The sequence below is a fragment of the Schistocerca gregaria genome, chromosome 1, assembly GCF_023897955.1.
Source record: "Schistocerca gregaria isolate iqSchGreg1 chromosome 1, iqSchGreg1.2, whole genome shotgun sequence".
Classification (NCBI taxonomy): Eukaryota; Metazoa; Arthropoda; class Insecta; order Orthoptera; family Acrididae; genus Schistocerca; species Schistocerca gregaria.
This window is the reverse complement of record NC_064920.1, coordinates 165,397,759-165,419,211: the sequence shown is the minus strand read 5'-3', so window position 1 is coordinate 165,419,211 and position 21,453 is coordinate 165,397,759. Positions and strand designations below refer to the sequence as shown.

Genomic DNA, 21,453 nt, shown 5'->3' with positions numbered 1-21,453 from the left:
GAACTGTTTTTTAATTATAAGCATCACATATAAAAACAAAACTGTATTATTCCAGATTACATCCACTAAACATTACTTAATGCAAAATAGTGGAAAGTGTTTGGAACAAATGAAATAGACTGCAGCAATAAAAGGCATCTGAATTTATAAAATTAATATTTGGGCTTAACATACTGCACAATACAATTATGGACTTTGTGCCTTTTCACATACATATTCTGTCTTTTTATGTTACAGAAACACAGATGCATAAAACCTTAATAATGCTAGTTCTATCTAAGGTTAAATTTACCTTTTTTATAAAATTCCAAAATTCTGTTATACCTGTATTTCCTTGCTTCCCACCATTTTCCTATGCACATATCCATGATATTGTAACATGTCAAACCTGTTGAGAAATTTGGGCCATAGTGGATGACAGGGTCTGATTCTGGTATGCTGTGGCAGAGAGCTTTGTCCAGCCTTGAGAGAATGGATCGGACTTTCCATAATCCTTCGCACAGGGTTATGGTCAATGTCTACAAAGCTGACCTTAAGAGCTAGACTTATAATAAGCAGCACCTTCCACAAGAATTTTATCAGAAGATGTAAGAATTGACAAATGTAATGCTTGCATTCATATCTCAAGGTTGACTGGCTGAAAGGGTTAAATTCTGAAAGAATTTCACAGAGCAACTTGGAGCTCACTAAATCGAGGCATTGGTAAGCAGCCCAGCAGAAAGGTGGTGGTGAGTCGTGGGCCTTGTGATGATGTTTTAAGAATGCTGCATATATGAAGGTACAGTGTGACTGATACTTCATGATACAGAAAGTTATCATTACACCAGCACAGAAAATTCTGGAAGAGTTCACAATTGCTTTTCCACATGTGTACATGCTTGGAAGTTTGCTTAATCTGCAGTTTTCTTGGTGAGTGTTGCATTTTAGTGAGCATGTACTTATTCGGAAAAAAAGGGCCTCAGGGTGCTGAGCTGAAGTGGTGTTTACTGAATAGGGTGGACTACGCAAAGTCTGCTTGAAATAACAAATTCCACTGATTTCCACAGAAATTTGAAGTGAAATTCTTTTGTATCTCTGGACTAGTTGATTCTGAATTGTATTTCCGTTTTCACATTTTTTTATATTAACAGCAAAAGTTTCTAATAGTCAGCTGGAGGCAGTGTATAAACTGTTAGTGGTGCACACTTTCCAGTTCATTCTAAGAATCTATTTCAAAGTAAAGAGACTGGTATAGGAGATTTATTACTGGTACAGGAGTAGTGACAATTTTAATCCTGCATCGTGGATTAAGGTAAGGCTGGTGACCATTATTTAAAATGATTTAATTTAGCTATGTAGAGGATTAATTTGGGCACACAGAAAAATGTTTCTGAGTATTGCAAAGAGTGTGTGGATTCTGGTTACAGATGCATCAGAAAAGACTCTAAGGACTAGACATGAAATTATTTTCTTATCTGCAGAAAAATTATTTCCTCTATTCCCAACAGTATCGTATTGCTCAAATTGCACTAAGCTAACAAGGGGAGTCAACTTATTATAAGTTTGAGAAAATTAATGTCATTATGTGAAATATTTTATTAAATTCTAATTCTCTTTTTATAATCTATTTTTAATACTGGTGACTTACTTGGAAAATTGTGAACCAATTTTGGATGTAGCGGGCAAACTCTGTTTAAGCAGTGTTTCCCCCAGGACATCGAGGTCCTCCAATGCCTTTTGTTTACTGGGCTTCTCAGGAGGATCCAACAAATTAGCGACTGCAAAATAATAAGTTTCAATTAATTATTTAATATAAACATCAAATAAGATTCAGAATCACAATGAATCATGGCACAGTGACCCAATTTCTTACACAACAGTTCACATTTACTGGTAATGCGCCAGATAAAAACATCATTAGTTGTCTTTCCCTCTCATCCTGTGCAGTAAGTCGCCCCTGAACTGTAGACCTGGGTGACTTTCCCGAAATCTACCCCTTTTCCTAGACCTCTCCATTCGTTTTCCTTCAGTCTTCCTTCAGTGAAGGGTAGGGGAATGTAGTCAAATTAAATAAGGCAATGCTGTGGTGATAAGATTGGGAAATGACACACTAAAAGTAGTAGATGAGTTTTGCAGTAAAATAAACGATGATAGCCAAAGTAGACTGGCGATAACAGCAAAAACATTTCTGTAGAAGAGACATTTGTTAAGACTGAATATAAATTTAAGTGTTAGAAAAACTTTCCTGAATACACCTGTCTGGAATGTAGCCTTGTACAGGACTGAAATGTGGACAATAAGTAGTTCACACAAGATGAGAACAGAAGCTTTTGAAATATGATGCTACGTGATGCTACAGAAGGATGTTGACAATTAGAGAGATAAGTTGCATAACTAATGAGGAGGTAGTGAATAAAACTGAGGAGGAAAGGCATTTGTGGTACAAGATGACTAAAAGAATACATTGGTTGACAGTACAGAGTCTGAGACATCAAGAAATCTTCAATTCAATGCTGGAGTAAAAATTGCAGAGAGAGAGAGAGAGAGAGAGAGAGAGAGAGAGAGAGAGAGAGAGAGAGATACAGTAAGCAAATTCTTAAGGATGTGAGTAGCAGTAGTTATTTGGAGATGAAGAAGCTTGCAAAGAATAGAATAGTGTAGACAGCTACATCAAACCAGTCTCTGGGATGAAGAAGACAAAAACAACATACACGTCTTCGCTCAGCAGATGATGAAGAGGTTCAGAGTATATACAATGATACAATAGAAGTTATTCAGATAGTTAAGGGAGACAAGAATTTCATTGTGACAACAGACTGGGACTCGATAGCAGGAAAAGGAAGAGGTGGAAAAATAGTAGGAGAGTATACACTGTGTGAAGAAACAAAAAGAGGAAGCTGCCTACAAGAATTTTGCACAGAACATAATTTAATCATTCCTAATGCTTGGTTTAATAACTATAAAAAGAGGCCGTATACGTGGAAGAGACATGGCGACAACAGAAAGTTTAAGAAAAATTATAAAATTCGAAGGAGGAAATTTTGAATTGCAACACTTTTTCACGAGCAGATCTAGTAGACCGACATCCTTTAAAACTTTCTTACTATACTCATCTCCTGGTTTCTCCCCCCCCCCCCCCCCCCCCCCCCCCACACACACACACACTTCCCTCCAGCATTAAACTGATGATGTCTTGATGCCTCAGAATGTGTTATATCAACAAGTCTGTTCTTTTAGTCATCTTATATCACAAATTTCTTTCCTCCTCGGAAATTTGCCGAATGACCAAAATTTTTTATCATGAACTCTGGAATGAAACTGAAAAATTGCAGAAAAGTAGGAAAGAAGGGGTCTCAATATGATGGACAACCAGAGTATCCTGGGAGTTCACAACAGGGTGTCAGGCAGAGAGAGAGAGTCTGAAGCAGGCGAAAGGAATGTGACAGAAGATCAATGGGTAAATTAGAAAGATGGGATAGTGAAGGCAGCAGATATTCAAACAGCCAAAATGACACATTCCAGTAGTGGTACTCTCATCACACACAAGATATTTAACTGATGGAAGGAGAAAATATAGAAATGCACACAAAATGGAATAATACAGACATCTAAGAAATGAGACCGATGAAAAGTGCTGTATAGCAAAGTAGGAATGGCTACAAGAGAAATACAAAGCTGTAGACACATGCATTACTGAGTACGGTTGATGCCAACTAAAGGAAAATTACAGAAACATTTGAAGAAAAGAGAAGCTCCAGTATGATTATCAAGAGCTCAGAGAGAAAACCACATTATGCAAAGAAGATACGGCTAAAAGATGGAAGGAATGTATAAATTAGCTATAAAAGAAATTCAAATGTCACTACTATGAAGTGAGAAGAAAGAGGGGATTAAGACAACATGGGACATTGTGGAAAGAATCTGACAGTGCACCAAAAAACTTGAAGTGCAACAAGGCACCAGTAGAAGAAGATATTACAACAGAGTTATTGAGGTCCTTGAGTGAGACAAACCATTACAAGACTATTCCACTTGGTACACACGATTTAGGAGGCAGGAAAAATAACCCCTGGATTCAAGAAGGAGGCACTAAAACCAAGTCCATAGAAGACAGCTGCTAACAGCGGGGAAAAATGTTGTACTATCTGTTTAATAAATCATGGTTCCAAAAAACTACCACAAATTATTTACAGCAGAAAGGAGAGACTGTTAGGGGCTGACCTTGAAGGAAGATCAGTTTGGGTTCTGGAGAAATGTAGAAACATATGAAGCAATAGTAAACCTACAATTCATCTTAGAAGACAGACTGAAGAAAGGTAAACTAACATTTACAGCATAAAAAAGACAATTCTGACAAATGCTCTAATTGGAAATTAAAGTGTAGGTTGGACAAAAGACAAGGAGGAAAAGGTTATCTACAACTTGTACAGAAGTACAACTGCAGCAATATGAGTAAAAGGGCATGAAACAGAGACAGCAGTTGAGAAGGAAAAGAATCATCTTGATAAAAGGTTGTAAGATGAACACCAACAACAATACAAGGATAAGGATGCGTAGTTGAATTAAATCACCTGAAACTGATGGAATGACATTAGGAAATGAGACAAAATAGTACACGAGTTTTGCTATTTTGGCAACAAAATAACCGACAATTATCTAAGGAGAGAGGATATAAAATGAAAACTGGCTACAGCAATAGAAGTGTTCCTGAAAAGAGAAATATTTTAACACTAGATATAAAATTAAGTGTAAGAGAATATTTCCTGGAAGTATTCGTCTGCAGTGTATCCTTGTGTGGAAGTGAAATGTGAACAATTAACAGTACAAACAAGAAGAAAATAGAAGCTTTCGAAATGTGCTGCTACAGAAGAATGCTGATGATTATACGGGTGAGGGAAATATTCAATAAAAGGTAGTGCACCGAAGTGAGAGAAAAAAAAATTGTGGCATAACTTGGTTAAAAGAAGGAATCAGCTTATAGCACACACACTGAGGCATTAATAAATGGCCAAATTGGGAGAGGCAGAGGTGGAGAGGGGTATTTTAGAGAAAGACAAGGTTTGATGTCTTCAGACTGAAGATGACGAAGATGACCACCACCGCATCATCCTATTGTATTGTGTAAGCAACATTACAGTCATTAGTTATATTACATCACATCAATCTCAATAAATGAACTTATTTTGTTTTGCCTCCCCCTTATTTATTATTTTATTTTAAAATCAACAAGTGTTGGCAAGTGAAACAACTATACTTTATTTGATTTTTTTCTCATTTGTATGTTTCATTTCCCTGGCCCAGACACAGCAACGGCGAAGTCACCTTGGAGAACTGACAAATGGTTCTATTAGCAACAATGATCAGATCTAAGGGTAAACGTGGAATTCAGTCAACAAATTGTGTTAAAGTACTTCAAATGTTAAAATTAGTTTTGCAGATAACTTTTTGTGTAAATAAAACATATTCAAATTTCGTGTTATAAGAGCCACAATGCTTATTTATTAAAAACACCTCATAGAGAAACAAGATTCTGACAGATAGAATGGTCAGCAATATGACATTTACATGCTGCTATCTATGCTTAAATATATTGCATGGAAAACTAGACATGGAAGTGATTGTAATGAACACTGACAGGAGCCACTGGTGGAACAAAGAGGATCACATGCCATAAAATCTCATCAAGTTCATCTCATACTATAAACAACAAAATTTTCAGGCAAAAAAGTGCCAGAGACAACTGGCATAACAACAAGAGCTCTCTAAAGCAGATGCCTCAGAATTATGAACAGCATTACCTCACAGTTCAGAATGTTTGGACCATGTAATCGTAGGGACACCATCTGACAAGGAAATGGTTACAAATGTGAAAGAAATGAATAACATAAATCAAAAACTAAGTGGCCTAACACTGAACTTAAAGCTGTTGCTTCCCTTCTCTTGCCAACCATTAGTGTAATAACCTAAGAAGTATTTGCTTTAGTTCTGACAAAGTAATTATTTTTTTCTTTGGCTCTTTTAATTGCCCTTTTTACATTAATTACAATTACTATCATTATAACAATTATTATTTATCGCTGCTACCATAACAATCATTTTAATTTTGGTTCTGAAATGTTCCTATCTGTTTCTAGCTCATGATACTACAGTTTTGTCATTTCACTTGATTACATTATTAGTATATCATCCTGATAGTATCTGTTTGAACTCCAAATTATAATCACGAATATCACCATAGAAACCATCTGAACTTCATTGTTCCTTTGTGTACAAATCTTCTTGCTAGTCTCTTCACTTTAGTTTACATCAATCAGCAACATTCAACCCTGGAAATTGTGCCATTTTTTCCTTGCTCTACAAACCTCACAACTCCTTCCCACTGACTCATTACTGCCTTTTTGTCGTGTAGAATTACTCGTACATCTCAACATTGTCTCATTTATATCTTAATATAGCAGCAGGAGCTATGACAGTAACATCATCTCATCTCAAAAATTGCATCCTTATCTCCTAAATATGCATAACCTCTGCCAGAAAATTATTTTCATTAATATCTTTGCTCAAGTTATGATGTATTAGGGACCCAGAGGTTGTAAAATGAAAACTGCTGACTGGATCACAATTCCACCACTGACAGAAGAAGGTGTGGTCCCTGTAAGAGTGCTGAGGAATTGAGGGACATTGGAGCACACCTACACAATGACAGAACAAGTATGTGCACATGTCAAACATCAGAAATGAGGGATTGAGAATAACAGCAAATAGATGTAGCATGTTTCATTACAGCAAAAGCAGTGCATGGAACAGAAATTCACCAAAGAATGGAACAAGCATATGGAGAAAACTGCATGTCCATTGCAATTCTGATGCTCTGGTACTAAGGGCATCCATCTGTAGGAGAATGGTATCGCTAATGCTATGTGATGTTCCAGATGGTGCCTCGTTGGCACATCAGTCATTTCTTGAATTACTTGTGCCATACCTGGACCCTTTTAATGAACATGCACAGCTTTTTGTACACTTGGGTCACTATTTGATGAATTCCCATTCCCCCAACTCCTTTCACCATCAGAAAACAAACCACACCCTCTTACTTTTCTTTTGAAGCTTTCATTTCTCTGTATTCAGTACAATGGACGGTCAATGCATGCAAGTGCTCTGTCTGACAACATGCCCACGTCCCTCCTCTTACGGGGACATCATCTTCGATAGGCAATGGCATTACAATTCGTTCAGCGATTTTCATTTTACAGTCTTTTGGTTGTTTCTTCCTGAATGACTCTTGTATCATATTTGTAGGAGAATTCAGGCATTACATACTACCAAAAGAGTTCTCTGCAGCCCTCTTGGGGAATAAAGAAGGAATTTGTTACTGTAACATAACCAAACCACTGTCATCTTGGTGAAGATACTGCACTGTTTGTCTCTACACCAGATAAACTTCAAGAACCGATGGAAGAACTTAATAGAGCAACTTTGAAAGGAGAGCTCATAATAAATTATAATAAGACTAAATTAATGTACAGTCAAACCACGGAGGAAGAAAAACAACATGAATTAAAATGAAGCCATAAAATGATTTGAAGAGTTGCATTTAAGAGAGTTGATGAGTACTGTAAGGACAGCAAGGTAAATAAATAAAGTGCAGACTAAAAACAGCCTGGAGTCATTTTAGTCAAGTAAGCAGTATTAAAAATAAATAAATAAATTTCAATATGTCTGAAAGCAAAAACTTACAAGAATCGAAGTTTAATGGAAAAATCATTCAGAAGTTGAGGGTTACTTAGTGAGGCACTAACACTAACACTAACACACACACACACACACACACACACACACACACACACACACACACAGAGAGAGAGAGAGAGAGAGAGAGAGAGAGAGAGAGAGAGAGAGAGAGACCAGGCTACAAAGCCAAGTGGAATACATAATTACAACTGAAATGAAAAAGAAATGGAGGTGGATGAGACATGTAACTAGGCAAATAGATATTAGTTGGACTAACCACATATTTTATTCAATTCTAGGAGCTAAAAAGAAAAGAGATGAATACCTAGTAAAAGGTGAGTAGACAGAAAATATTCTCGAATGGCACGGATGCATATTACCAGAAACCATAATGTACAAAGAAATTCAGAGGATATCTTCGTCAAGCATTGTCACTGGCTTACATTGTTGCCATGAAATCAATACAAGTTGCACCGCCTATAGGGCACAGACAGTGACGTGCACATTTGAAACATAGTAACAGAAATAATTGGAAAAAATGACAATAATTTTAAAAACAAATAATGTCATGTAGAAGAAGGTGTAATTAGATGAAGGACAGACACTAACTTCACTTAATGAAGGTTTATTCAACACTTGCACATACAAGAGCGCGGAGCGAACTGCCTCTTGCCAGAACACATACAGTATATATACAGCTACAGAACATTCCAGTACAATGATTCTTGGCAATTGTGCATACTTCTAGAATGTACTCAAACCGAATACAGAAATTAAAATTGTACAGTCCAGATGAGTTCTGAACTCATGAACTCACGACCCTCCATGCAACAGTCTAGTATCATAACCACTACACTATGGCGAGTGTGCTACTCAGCTTCTTCTGCGACATTGCTCCCTCCTTAAGAGAACAGCGTCTCTGTGTTACGTCCTCCTAGTCCGGGAACAGGTCATCGGTCCTGCATACTTTGACTCCCAAGGACTAATGCCCGCCCTGGTGGTGTGGTGATCTTACAACTTCCTTTGCTGCTGTACTCTTCATCACCTTTCCACTTGTTGCCTGTTGATGGAGCTTTGAATTTACCCTGGGTTGCAGGATCCTTATAGGGCTTCATTCGAAGGACATGGACCATATATCTCTGGTCTTTCTTCATATTGTGACGGGGTCGAAATCTTCAACTTCATAAGCCAACTGTTTTACAACCTTACAAGGTCAAAAGTAGCACCTGAGGAGCATCTCGGAGAGACCAACCGTCCAAACAGGAGTGAAGATCCAGACGAGGTCACCAGGCTGTTAAACAACAGGGCGATGGCTTGCGTAATACCTTCAGCGATCGTTTTCTTGAGCCTGCAGCATGCAGAGTCGAGCTAATACAGTTCTGGTTAACACATGGCTGATGTAGTCGTCGTCCACATCGTCAGGATGTAATGAAAACACAGTGTCCATCATCGTAGTCATGCCACACCCATGCACGAGGAAAAATGGCGTAAATCCAGTGGTGTCTTGTTTGGTGGTTTTGTAGGCAAATGTCACGAAAGGTAGCACCTCATATCGTATTTGCTCTGCTCAACATTAACGAACATTGACAGAATGTCAGCCAAGGTCTCATTAAGGTGTTCAGTAAGCCTGTTAATTTGCGGGTGGTAGGTAGTCGTCATGTGATGAATAATGTTGCACTGAAGGTTTATCTGTGTCACAAAATTGGATTGAAAACTTTCCCTCGATCCACAATTAATGACCTTGGGGCACAGTGTTTTACTACAATGTCTTCCACGATGAATGCTTCAATTTTTTCACGGCTTTTGTAATGGCATAGCATATTGGATAATCAGTGCAAACAATAATCCATCTACTGCCACTAGCAGGTGTTGGAAATCGTCCAAGGAGGTCAATCCCAACTCACTGGAAAGGCACTTTGGCTGCTGGAATTGGTATGAGTTGGCCATGTGGTTTCTGAGGAACTATCTTTCTCCTGTGACACTCTTCACAGTGCGGCACATAATGACGGACACTACTACATAAACTTGGCCAGAAAAAATTCTTGCAGATTCTATTGTATGTCTTAATAAATCCTAAATGTCTAGCCTCAGGTGTGTCATGGAATTTCTGTAGAACATCTAAGTGCATGTGTTTAGGAATCACTGGTAGCCACCTCTTTCCAAATGGATAAAAGTTTTTCTTGCAAAGTAATCCATTAACTATCTTAAATTTTTCTTTCGCATCCTCTGACTGATTTAAGGCAAGCACAATTTGAGATATTTTGGCGGCGTCCTCCTCCTCCTCCTCCTCCTCAGCAGAGAGATCCTGGAGTGCAGCGAGACAGTCACTATCTTCATCAAAGTCTTGATGGTCTTGCACAGGGTTTCTTGAGAGACAGTGATCCCATACCAGCTGGCATTTGTGTGTAGTTCTGTAGGTGCTCTCTCATCATACAGACCAAACAGAGGGTCAGTCGTCAGAGTTTTTTGCAGCATATCAAAAGAATCTTGTTGAGTACCACCCCAGATAAATTTAGCATCAGCTTTTAACAACTCTTTGAGGGGCCTGGCTTTGATACAAAAGTCTTTGATAAAACAACGGTAATAAGAACACAATCCAAGGAAGCTTCTCACATCTCTAACACTTTTAGGAATAGGAAATTCCGTATAGATCTCACCTTTCTGGGTCTGGCCGCACACCTTTGTTTGAAACAAGGTGTCGAAGTATTTTGATTTCTTATGCTCTAAAGAGAGACTTTCTTGGATTAAGTTTCAGTCTGCCTTATTGGAGACACTTAAGAACGGCCCTCAGTCTTTTTATATGTTCATCTAATGTCTCTCAGAACATTATACTGTCATCTAAATAACAAAGACACATCGTCCACTTCAGGTGAGTTAGAAGGTTATCCATCATCCGTTCAAAAGTTGTTGGCGCATTACACAAACCAAACGGCATTACCTTAAACTCATACAGGCCCTCAGGGGTGATGAATGCAGTTTTCTCACGATCAGCCTCATCTACTTCAATTTGCCAGTATCCTGAGTACATGGTCACAGCTGAGAAAAACTTAGCCCCCTTCAGACAATCTAGTGTATTGTCAGTTCGTGGAAGAGGGTAAAGGTTCTTTTTAGTTATCTTATTAAGCTTCTTGTAATCAACACAAAAGCACCAACTGCCATCCTTCTTCCTGACGAGGAACACTGGTGACGACCATGGGCTCTGCAAAGGCTGAATGATGTCATTCATCATCATTTTCTCTACCTCGTCGCAAATTATTCAACGTTCCATTGCTGACACAAGGTATGCTCTCTGGCTTATTGGTTGATGGTCTCCGGTGCTAAACCGGTGCTTCACCGTTGATTTGTCTGATTTGCTCTTCAGCTGTGGACTGAGGCATTCAGAGAACTCTTGATGAATGGCAAGTAGCTTCTTCTATTGTTCCTTAGTGAGATCTGATGACAGTCGAGCTAGAAGATCTTGTCTTGCAGTGGAAGCGCTAATTTCGCCTACAGACTTGGCATGGGAGGTTTCTATGACACTCAGCTGTTCTTCAATTAACAGCTCAGCATTTGCTACGCACATGCGCCTTGGAAGGATCTGCAGTTCTCGGCGACAGTTAACTATCCACAATTCACCAAATCCGTTCTTAAATGAGATGATAGAGGCTGGGATGACCAAGTTATTTTTCAGTGGTATGCTTCTCTTACATTCTACTACAAGATCCATGGGTTGATGCACGGCATGACACATGTCAGTTATCTTTCTAGTGCCGACTGCAGGAATGATCACTACATCCAGCACACAGTCTCCACATACTTGGATGCGCATCTTCCTGTTCACAGTATCTCATCTCATCTAGCATAATCTTTGAGCAACCACTGTCTATAATTGCCTGAGAAGCTTTCAAAAAGTCCCAGCCGAGAATGATGACTACACTCTAGTAAGATGATGAATTCTAAGGGCTGTGTATGGCCACTTATACCCACAAATGGTAGATTTTCCTGTGGGTTTTACATATTTCCCATTAGCCATGCTCAGCAGAGATGTTTTGTTGTCGACGAATACAGTTTTCTGCAACTGGCGACGGTACTTCTACAAAATGACTGAATATGATGCTCCAGAGTCCACAAAAGCTTGGGCTGGTCGGCCATCCATGAGGATATCAACATAGTTTCCTATCATTTTTGTAATTCACCTCCAAGAAAGATAGCACACTTTAGTTTTCCAGGTTGCAGCGGCTAGGTGATCGTCTGGAGCTTCTAAACGGTGATGGAGACCTTGATTGATGTGTTGGGGAGCATCCTCTCCAGCAGCTAGCTTGCGGCGATGGTGACCTGCGTCGTCCTGCACCCACATCATCTTGTTCATCTTCGTTATCCCGGAGTTGGCATCGGCTAAGATAGGTCTGCTGTCTTCTGGCATGGGTGTCATCAAATATTCGCCACCTTTTTCGACAATAGCACACAACATGTCCCGGTCATCTGCAGTGGAAACATACTGGTTGGTTATTCTGGGTCCTCCAGACGTCAGTCTTCCTTGGTGTCCAAACAGGTTCCTCATGCGGCATTGTAGGGACGTAACTCCGCCTGGGTCTCTACTTTTTCACAGTTTTAAAGGGAAATGAAGGACGAGAGATTGGGTTCAATGTCTGTTCCACTTCCTCCCTTATGACACTTGAAGCGTCTCGGTTTTTTGCTCGCCGTGCAATCCAAGTGCCTTCTGAACTTCCTCTCTCACTATCTGAGGAAGAACACTTGTGAAATCAGTTGCTTTCTCCATCACAGACATCGATATGACATTTGGAAGATGTTCAAACTTCTTGCATGTAATTCTTTTTTGATGGATTGTCTCAATATACTGGCACCATTTTATGAAGTCGTCTGCAGTCGAAACCTCCTTGAGGAGTAGGGCTTGATACATGTCCTCAGCTACACCCTTCATGAGATGTGCAACCTTATCTTCCTCCTCCATTTTAGGATCCACCATTTTACACAGCACCAAGATGTCTTGAATGTAGGATGCTGTAGTTTCTCCTGGACGTTGTGTCCTGCATTTTAATTTATCTTCAGCCTAGCACTTCTGTCATCGTGTGTCGTCAAACTACTTGTGCAGTTCCACCGGGAATACTTCCCAGCTTGTGAACTTCTCCTCGTTGTTCTCATACCATTGCTTGTCAGTGCCCTCCAAATAGAAAAATACTTTATCCAAACACACGGTGTCATCCCATTTGTTAAATTTGGCTTAACGCTCATATACCTTCAGCAGCTTGTTTGGATCTTGGCCATCGTCACCAGACAACCCAGAAGGATGCCTCACGTGGTGGCATACTGTTGCTGTCACCATATCATCATCATCATCATCATCATCGTACTCGAGTTTCTTATCACATAAACGGCGGCTCTGTCGTGGCCTGATGGGAGCCACTGTGTCATCGATAATGTGTGCTACCACAAATTCCAATACCCAGCGCCTCCACCAGAATAATGTCACGAAGAAGGTGTAATTAGATGAATGACAGACACTAACTTCACTTAATGAAGGTTTATTCAGCACCTGCACATACAAGAGAGTGGAGGAAACTGCCTCCGGCATATATACTGTATGCGTTCTGGCCGGAGGCAGAACCCATTTAATAAGTCATTACAGTCTGTTACAATCAAATAAAATATTGATCTGGATTCAGAATTAATTAATATTTATTGGAGAGCATTTCTGCTTTTGAATGTAACCTTTATTTCAAAATTAGTATGAACATTTCTACAAAGTATCTGAACTTGTACGAGAACTTTTATTGCAAAACAGTTCAAATACAAAAAGAGTTTGTAAGACAATTTCGCTCTAGTTCCTCCTGAGTCTCACAAAATTGTCAAATTTTAAGCAGAGCAGTTAACTGTTTAGCGACCATTTCATAGTTTCTCGCATAGCCCTTGCACTGGCACCACATGAGTAAAACGTCACGGGATTGTTCGAGCTATGTCAATACTGTTTCGAGTGCTTCAGCGAATCAGGAAATCTTGAGAATGTTCAAACATGCAAATCATTTGCCCAGATGTTCTTCAAAATAAATCTGCATATGACAAAGCTTCATCTGTAAATGTAAAATGACCACTATATACTCCACAAACAACATAAAAATGTTAAACCTTGGCAGCAATATTTTGATCTGCAAATATAAGATAAGCATATATTTTTTGAATGATGAATTTGGGGACAAAGCCTCATCTTATAATTAGGTAAATACGGTACATTAGTGTCTGACCAAGATGCAGAACTGTTAGCAGCAGGCAAGGCATTTCCAGTTCTCATCTTTTCAGAATGAGATTTTCATCACACATCATATATGAAGATATTCCGCCATGCATGGATGATAACAATTACAACCTCTAAGCTGGTGTGCATGAGACAGGTGAGGTGTGGCATGTGCTAAGAAGAACTCTGTCTAGTATCTTTTATAAAAGACATTTCATGAAGTCTTTGACAGTGTTCTAGACTACTTTTACAGTACGTTTTATAAAAGTTGTGTGACTATTTTAACAGATTTCACAAAGTTCTTTGACTGTGTAGCATGTCAATAGTTTTCAAGTGTGTCTTCTGCAAACACTTGCATAATGGCTCCCTTTGTACTAGGAATTTGAACTCCTCTTATATACGTTCTCCATTCTTTTCCATTCCAGCGAATCACAGAAACTATCAATCAATGAGAGTTTTCTTTTCCTACTCCTCTTTGTGTTGGAGATGTGCAGTAGATGACTACACCATAGGGAAATTAATAACCTACCACTGCTTTCCCAATTGGAAAGTGACTCTGCATTGTAATTTGATGGTTTTAAATTGATTTTCTTTGGCTTTGCTCAGCCTCTCTTTATTTGGAGGTGGAGGTGTTTTTTTTTTTTTTATGGACGAGAACACTGGCTTTTTAGCTTCTTAAATATTTTTATTTGTAGGGATTTCAGAGCACTTGAAGGTTCACAGGACGTGTGTAAGTACCTGTGCCTGTGTCCAATGTCCATGCGAGTGAGGCTTCAGGCTTTGCTCTTGGCGAAGGATTTTTTTTGGGATTTTCTGGAATGTGTGTTGTGAATGCTGGCAATTGCTTTTGCTTTCTAGGCTTCTTTACCCATCCATAAAGTACTCTCCTCATAATTTTCAATTCCTGAATTATTCCTTCTTCAGTATAAGCGCACATGAAGAAATGTGAGTGTTTGCTGGACATTTGCACGATTCATTTGCTTCCGCCCAGGTAGAACCCTGCTTGCCTGGGTAAGCCTCATACAGCTGAGGTGTGGCAGCTAGCCCAAAAGTTGCCAACTATAATGGTGTTCACATAAGATGATGGGAAGTTGGGTGATGCATAGAGGCAAGAAGCAATGTACCACATGACATTATTCTGCCACTTCAACCCACAGTACGCACTTTGGCATACACTTAGAACATTTAGCATTGATTTTAAAGTTAATTTAGTTATGCTGATGTTATTTACCAACTATAGTTTTCATTTTGAGTGGCATAAAGCATACAAACCAATAATTACATAGAGTCATAGTTTTTCAAGTACATAAATTATACTCGGGAGAGTGAGGAGGAGGAACAGTGGCCCAGTGCAGCACTCCCCCTAGCGTTGTCAGTTACCAGGGTAAGCAACGGCTGGAGTGCAAGGTGTGAGACAGAGACATACAGCACTATGGCAACACTGCATACGTATTGCACCCCCCCCCCTCTCTCTCTCTCTCTCTCTCTCTCTCTCTCTCTCTCTCTCTCTCTCTCTCTCTCTCTGTGTGTGTGTGTGTGTGTGTGTGTGTGTGTGTGTGTGTGTGTGTGTGTTTTGGTGGGGGGTTGGGTGTTGCTTATGCACACACCCCTACAGTAACTATTTTGCCTCAATTGCCATTCACCTCACTACCGTCTAATTAAAAAGATATACAGGGTGCCTACATGGACAAGGAAAAAAAAAGTTCCCGGATTTTTCCCGGATTTCCTGGTTAAAAATACACTTTCTCCCAAGTGAAAATACACTTTTTCCGTGTTAAGTGAACGTATACTATTCTTTGGCACTGTAAAACTTATCAATCCTTTGAATGTTTATGGTTTTATATACCGACATAGAATTTCCCGCCACTTTAGAAAACGAAATTCAGGGGTGAAAAAAAAATATTTATGCTTTGAAACACGTTTGATGTGCAGCAATACGTAGACTGCAAATTTTCATATTATGAGGGTATAAATTCGAATTCCATCAAATACTTCATGTTACTTTTCAAAGCACTAAAATCGAGCTGGAGATGAGCTTTTGTAAGCCACTCATAACTCATGTCATGTGACCTCGTCAGCTGATGACAGCATAGGACATGTGATGTAGTCAGCCAACAGCAAGATCGCTCTTGAGTAGTGGAAAAACACAAATAAGAAAAGTTAATGGTTTAAATTAATATACATAGCATTCACATATAATATTGGTCTCCAAGATTAATAAGCTGGAAGAGAAGCTAAGCTTCCACATATAATGTTTATCTTTTCTGCGCGTGATACACTTTAAAATACATCACACAAATGTGCCAGTAAAATTTTTAACAACAATGTAATTGTGTGATCTTCTGAGCTCGAAATTTTTCTAAATGGCCATCCTCAAAGAATTGATTTTTAAATGAAAGTAAAACACTTTGTTATTTAAGAAATTCATCGTACATTCTCGCACATAGTTCATCTCTCGTACAAGGAAATTTGTTTTCAATGTACGTAACGCTTTTCAAACCACTGTTCGCAATATTTTCCCGCTGCCTGTTAGAAATAGGTTCGTTTCAGCAGTTGCATGAGAGCACCAGATAACAGTCGTCACTGCACAATGACGCACGTTCAAAAATGGCTCTGAGCACCATGGGACTTAACATCTGAGGTAATCAGTCCCCTAGGACTTAGAACTACTTAAACCTAACTAACCTAAGGACATCACACACATCCACGCCCAAGGCAGGATTCGAATCTGCGACCGTAGCAGTTGCGCGGTTCCAGACTGAAGCGCCTAGAACCGCTCAGCCACAACAACCGGCTTGACGCAGGAAGGCCGTATGTTCGTACGTGTAAAACATTGAAAGATGTTACACTGTGTCATTAAAGAAACAAGACATCAAAGAATACTTCAAGAGCATTAGAATTTCGTGAACCATACTAAAATGCATAATTTGACATTTGTATGTCCATATTCGGACATAAATTTTCTTGGAGTACCAGTATTGTATTATCTCATGTTTGGTTTTTTATTATGGCACAATGTCATATGTGCACTTGAAGTCAGCGAATAGTTGAAACCAGCCAACAGTGTGAAATCAAACAGTTCATTTCAAATAAACTAACTACCTCAGCAGCAAACATTAATAAAAGCCAAATCTCTCTAGCAAACTGACATAGAGAACTTCACTGTTCTGCAAGTCCATTAATGTTTCATCTCAGTAAGGTGGAAATAAAATCTGGAACTAATGACATATTTTGGCCATCCATAATTATGTGAACATATTTTAATTCATTTGATATCTCCTGATCACGAAAATTCGTTTTATCATTTAACATGAGAGCAATAAACGAAGAGGAAACAACAAAATCACCGAACGTAAACACAGGTCACGTGGAGACAACCCACCTCCCCATCACAACTCAGACTGCTCTGTGCATCACGCCCGGATTTACTATATTTCCAAACCAGAGCAATATTAGGTAGTGGCACCAAGCCACACTTCTGTAACAAGAAGTGGAAGAAGGTACTAGTCATAAGCAACTCAACTATGCATGCACAAGAGCCTGCCCGCAACTGCTCAAAGGAATCTAATTTGAACAGTTGTCACGTCACACTCATCGGAGGCAATTTGTTGTTATGAAGCACTGCATAGTCTTCCAAAAGCCTTTTACACATTTTGCTGTTGCCAGACACAAGTATGAGCACTGTGTTTTGTTGTTGTATAGGGCACATTTCCTTTGCAACTTAAGTTTATTTTGCCTTTTTTTCCCCCTTCCTCTCTCGTTCATGTTTTGTTGCTGCAGTGTTATTCTGCAGTAGCGGGGTACAGTAATATCCTTTGTTAGAGTATTGGTTCTTACCACTCAAAATCACAAAAATTTAACTGAAAACTGTTGTTTTTGTTGTTGTTGTCTTCAGTCCTGAGATTGGTTTGATGCAGGTCTCCACGCTTATCTATCCTGTGGAAGCTGCTTCATCTTCCAGTACCTACTGCAACCTACATCCTTCTGAATCTGCTTAGTGTATTCACCTCTTGGTCTCCCTCTACAATTTTTACCCTCCACGCTGCCCTCCAATACTAAATTTGTGATCCCTTGATGCCCCAGAACATGTCCAACCAACCGATCCCTTCTTCTAGTGAAGTTGTGCCACGAACACCTCTTCTCCCCAATCCTATTCAGTACCTCCTCATTCGTTATGTGATCTACCCACCTAATCTTCAGCATTCTTCTGTAGCACCACATTTCGAAAGCTTCTATTCTCTTCTTGTCCAAACTATTTATCGTCCATGTTTCACTTCCATACATGGCTACACTCCATACAAATACTTTCAGAAATGACTTCCTGACACTTAAATCTATACTCGATGTTAACAAATTTATCTTCTTCAGAAACGCTTTCCTTGCCATTCCCAGTCTACATTTTACATCCTCTCTACTTCGACCATCATCAGACATTATGCTCCCCAAATAGCAAACCTCCTTTACTACTTTAAGTGTCTCATTTCCTAATCTAATTCCCTCAGCATTGTTTTGAGCCGAGCCGGCAAAGCACGCGCTGCGTGCCAAGGGAGCACGCAGCGGTTGCTCGGGCCGCGTGCCGATTGTGCTCTCTTTTTAGGCCTTCTTCTCGGTCTTCTTTGGCAGCAGGACGGCCTGGATGTTGGGCAGGACACCACCCTGTGCGATGGTGACGCCCGACAAGAGCTTGTTGAGCTCCTCGTCGTTGCGGATGGCGAGCTGCAGGTGGCGCGGGATGATGCGCGTCTTCTTGTTGTCGCGGGCCGCGTTTCCGGCCAGCTCGAGCACCTCAGCTGCGAGGTACTCCATGACAGTGGCGAGGTAGACGGGCGCCCCGGCGCCGACGCGCTCAGCGTAGTTTCCCTTGCGCAGGAGGCGCTGGATTCTGCCGACCGGGAACTGGAGCCCAGCCCTGCTTGAGCGGGACTTTGACTTGCCCTTGACTTTGCCTCCCTTTCCGCGTCCGGACATGGCGATGGGCTAGTTTGGCGTTCAACAACAAGAACAACGGTGCGAGCCGCAGCGAGTCGAGCAGCGGAGCTCCTCTTCTCCCCAAATTCTATTCAATATCTCCTCATTAGTTATGTGATCTACCCATCTAATCTTCAGCATTTTTCTGTAGCACCACATTTCGAAAGCTTCTATTCTCTTCTTGTGTAAACTATTTATTGTCCACGTTTCACTCCCATACATGTCTACACTCCATACAAATACTTTCAGAAAAGACTTCCTGACATTTAAATCAATACTCGATGTTAACAGATTTCTTTTCTTCAGAAACGCTTTCCTTGCCATTGCTAGTCTACATTTTATATCCTCTCTATTTCAACCATCATCAGTTATTTTGCTCCCCAAATAGCAAAACTCCTTTACTACTTTAAGTGTCTCGCATTTCCTAATCTAATTCCCTCAGCATCATCTGACTTAATTCGACTACATTCCATTATCCTCGTTTTCATTTTGTTCACGTTCATCTTATATCCTCCTTTCAAGACAATGTCAATTCTGTTCAACTGCTCTTCCAAGTCCTTTGCTGTCTCTGACAGAATTACAATGTCATCGGCGAACCTCAAAGTTTTTATTTGTTCTCCATGGATTTTAATACCTACTCCGAACTTTTCTTTTGTTTCCTTTATTGCTTGCTCAATATACAGATTGAATAACATCGGGGAGAGGCTACAACCCTGTCTCACTCCCTTCCCAACAACTGCTTCCCTTTCATGTCCCTCGACTCATAACTGCCATCTGGTTTCTGTACAAATTGCAAATAGCCTTTCACTCCCTGTATTTTAATCCTGCCACCTTCAGAATTTTAAAGAGAGTATTCCAGTCAACATTGTCAAAAGCTTTCTCTAAGTCTACAAGTGCTAGAACCATAGGTTTGCCTTTCCTTAATCTTTCTTCTAAAATAAGTCGTAGGGTCAGTATTGCCTCATGTGTCCCCATATTTCTACGGAATCCAAACTGATCTTCCCCAAGGTTGGCTTCTACCAGTTTTTCCATTCGTCTGTAAAGAACTCGTGTTAGTATTTTGCAGCCGTGACTTATTAAACTGATAGTTGGGTAATTTTCACATCTGTCAACACCTGCTTTCTTTGGGATTGGAATTATTATATTCTTCTTGAAGTCTGAGAGAATTTCGCCTGTCTCATACATCTTGCTCACCAGATGGTAGAGTTTTGTCAGGACTGGCTCTCCCAAGGCCTTCAGTAGTTTTAATGGAACGTTGTCTACTCCCGGGGCCTTGTTTCGACTTAGGTCTTTCAGTGCTCTGTCAAACTCTTCACACAGTATCATATTTCCCATTTCATCTTCATCTACATCCTCTTCCATTTCCATAATTTTGTCCTCAAGTACGTCGCCCTTGTATAGATCCTCTATAAACTCCTTCCACCTTTCTGCTTTCTCTTCTTTGCTTAGAACTGGGTTTCCATCTGAGCTCTTGATATTCATGCAAGTGGTTCTCTTTTCTCCAAGGGTCTCATTAATTTTCCTGTAGGCAGTATCTATTTTACCCTAGTGAGATATGCCTCTACATCCTTACATTTGTCCTCTAGCCATCCCTGCTTAGCCATTTTGCACTTCCTGTCGATCTCATTTTTGAGACGTTTGTATTCCTTTTTGCCTTCTTCATTTACTGCATTTTTATATTTTCTCCTTTCATCAATTAAATTCAATATTTCTTCTGTCACCCAAGGAGTTCTATTAGCCCTCATCTTTTTACCTACTTGATCCTCTGCTGCCTTCACTACTTCATTCCTCAAAGCTACCCATTCTTCTTCTACTGTATTTCTTTCCCCCATTCTTGTCAATTGTTCCATTATGTTCTCCCTGAAACTCTGTACAACCTCTGGTTTAGTCAGTTTATCCAGGCCCCATCTCCTTAAATTCCCAGTTTCTTCAGTTTTAATCTACAGTTCATAACCAATAGATTGTGGTCACAGTCCACATCTGCCCCTGGAAATGTCTTACAATTTAAAACCTGGTTCCTAAATCTTTGTCTTACCATTATATAATCTATCTGATACCTTTTAGTATCTCCAGGGTTCTTCCATGTATAAACCTTCTTTGATGATTCTTGAACCAAGTGTTAGCTATGATTAAGTTATGCTCTGCGCAAAATTCTACCAGGCGGCTTCCTCTTTCATTTCTTACCCCCAATCCATATTCACCTACTGCGTTTCCTTCTCTCCCTTTTCCTACTGATGAATTCCAGTCACCCATGACTATTAAATTTCCGTCCCCCTTCACTATCTGGATAATTTCTTTTATTTCATCATACATTTCTTCAATTTCTTCATCATCTGCAGAGCTAGTTGGCATATAGACTTGTACTACTGTCATAGGTGTGGGCTTCGTGTCTATCTTGACCACAACAATGCGTTCGCTGTGCTGTTTGTAGTAGCTTACCCGCATTCCTATTGTTTTATTCATTATTAAACCTACTCCTGCATTACCCCTATTTGATTTTGTATTTATAACCCTGTATTCACCTGACCAAAAGTCTTGTTCTTCCT

General features: G+C 39.8%; 1 protein-coding gene across 3 annotated transcripts in view; it reads right to left on the bottom strand.

Annotated features, from left to right (window-relative positions):
• LOC126336072 (ADP-ribosylation factor-binding protein GGA2) overlaps nt 1–21,453 on the bottom strand; it is a 141,292-nt gene that overhangs the window by 64,088 nt on the left and 55,751 nt on the right. For all 3 annotated transcript variants that reach the window (XM_049999563.1, XM_049999569.1, XM_049999555.1), the window contains exon 7: nt 1,628–1,757. In XM_049999563.1, coding sequence (XP_049855520.1) covers nt 1,628–1,757 — 130 coding nt within the window. The remainder of the gene's footprint in view (nt 1–1,627; nt 1,758–21,453) is intronic.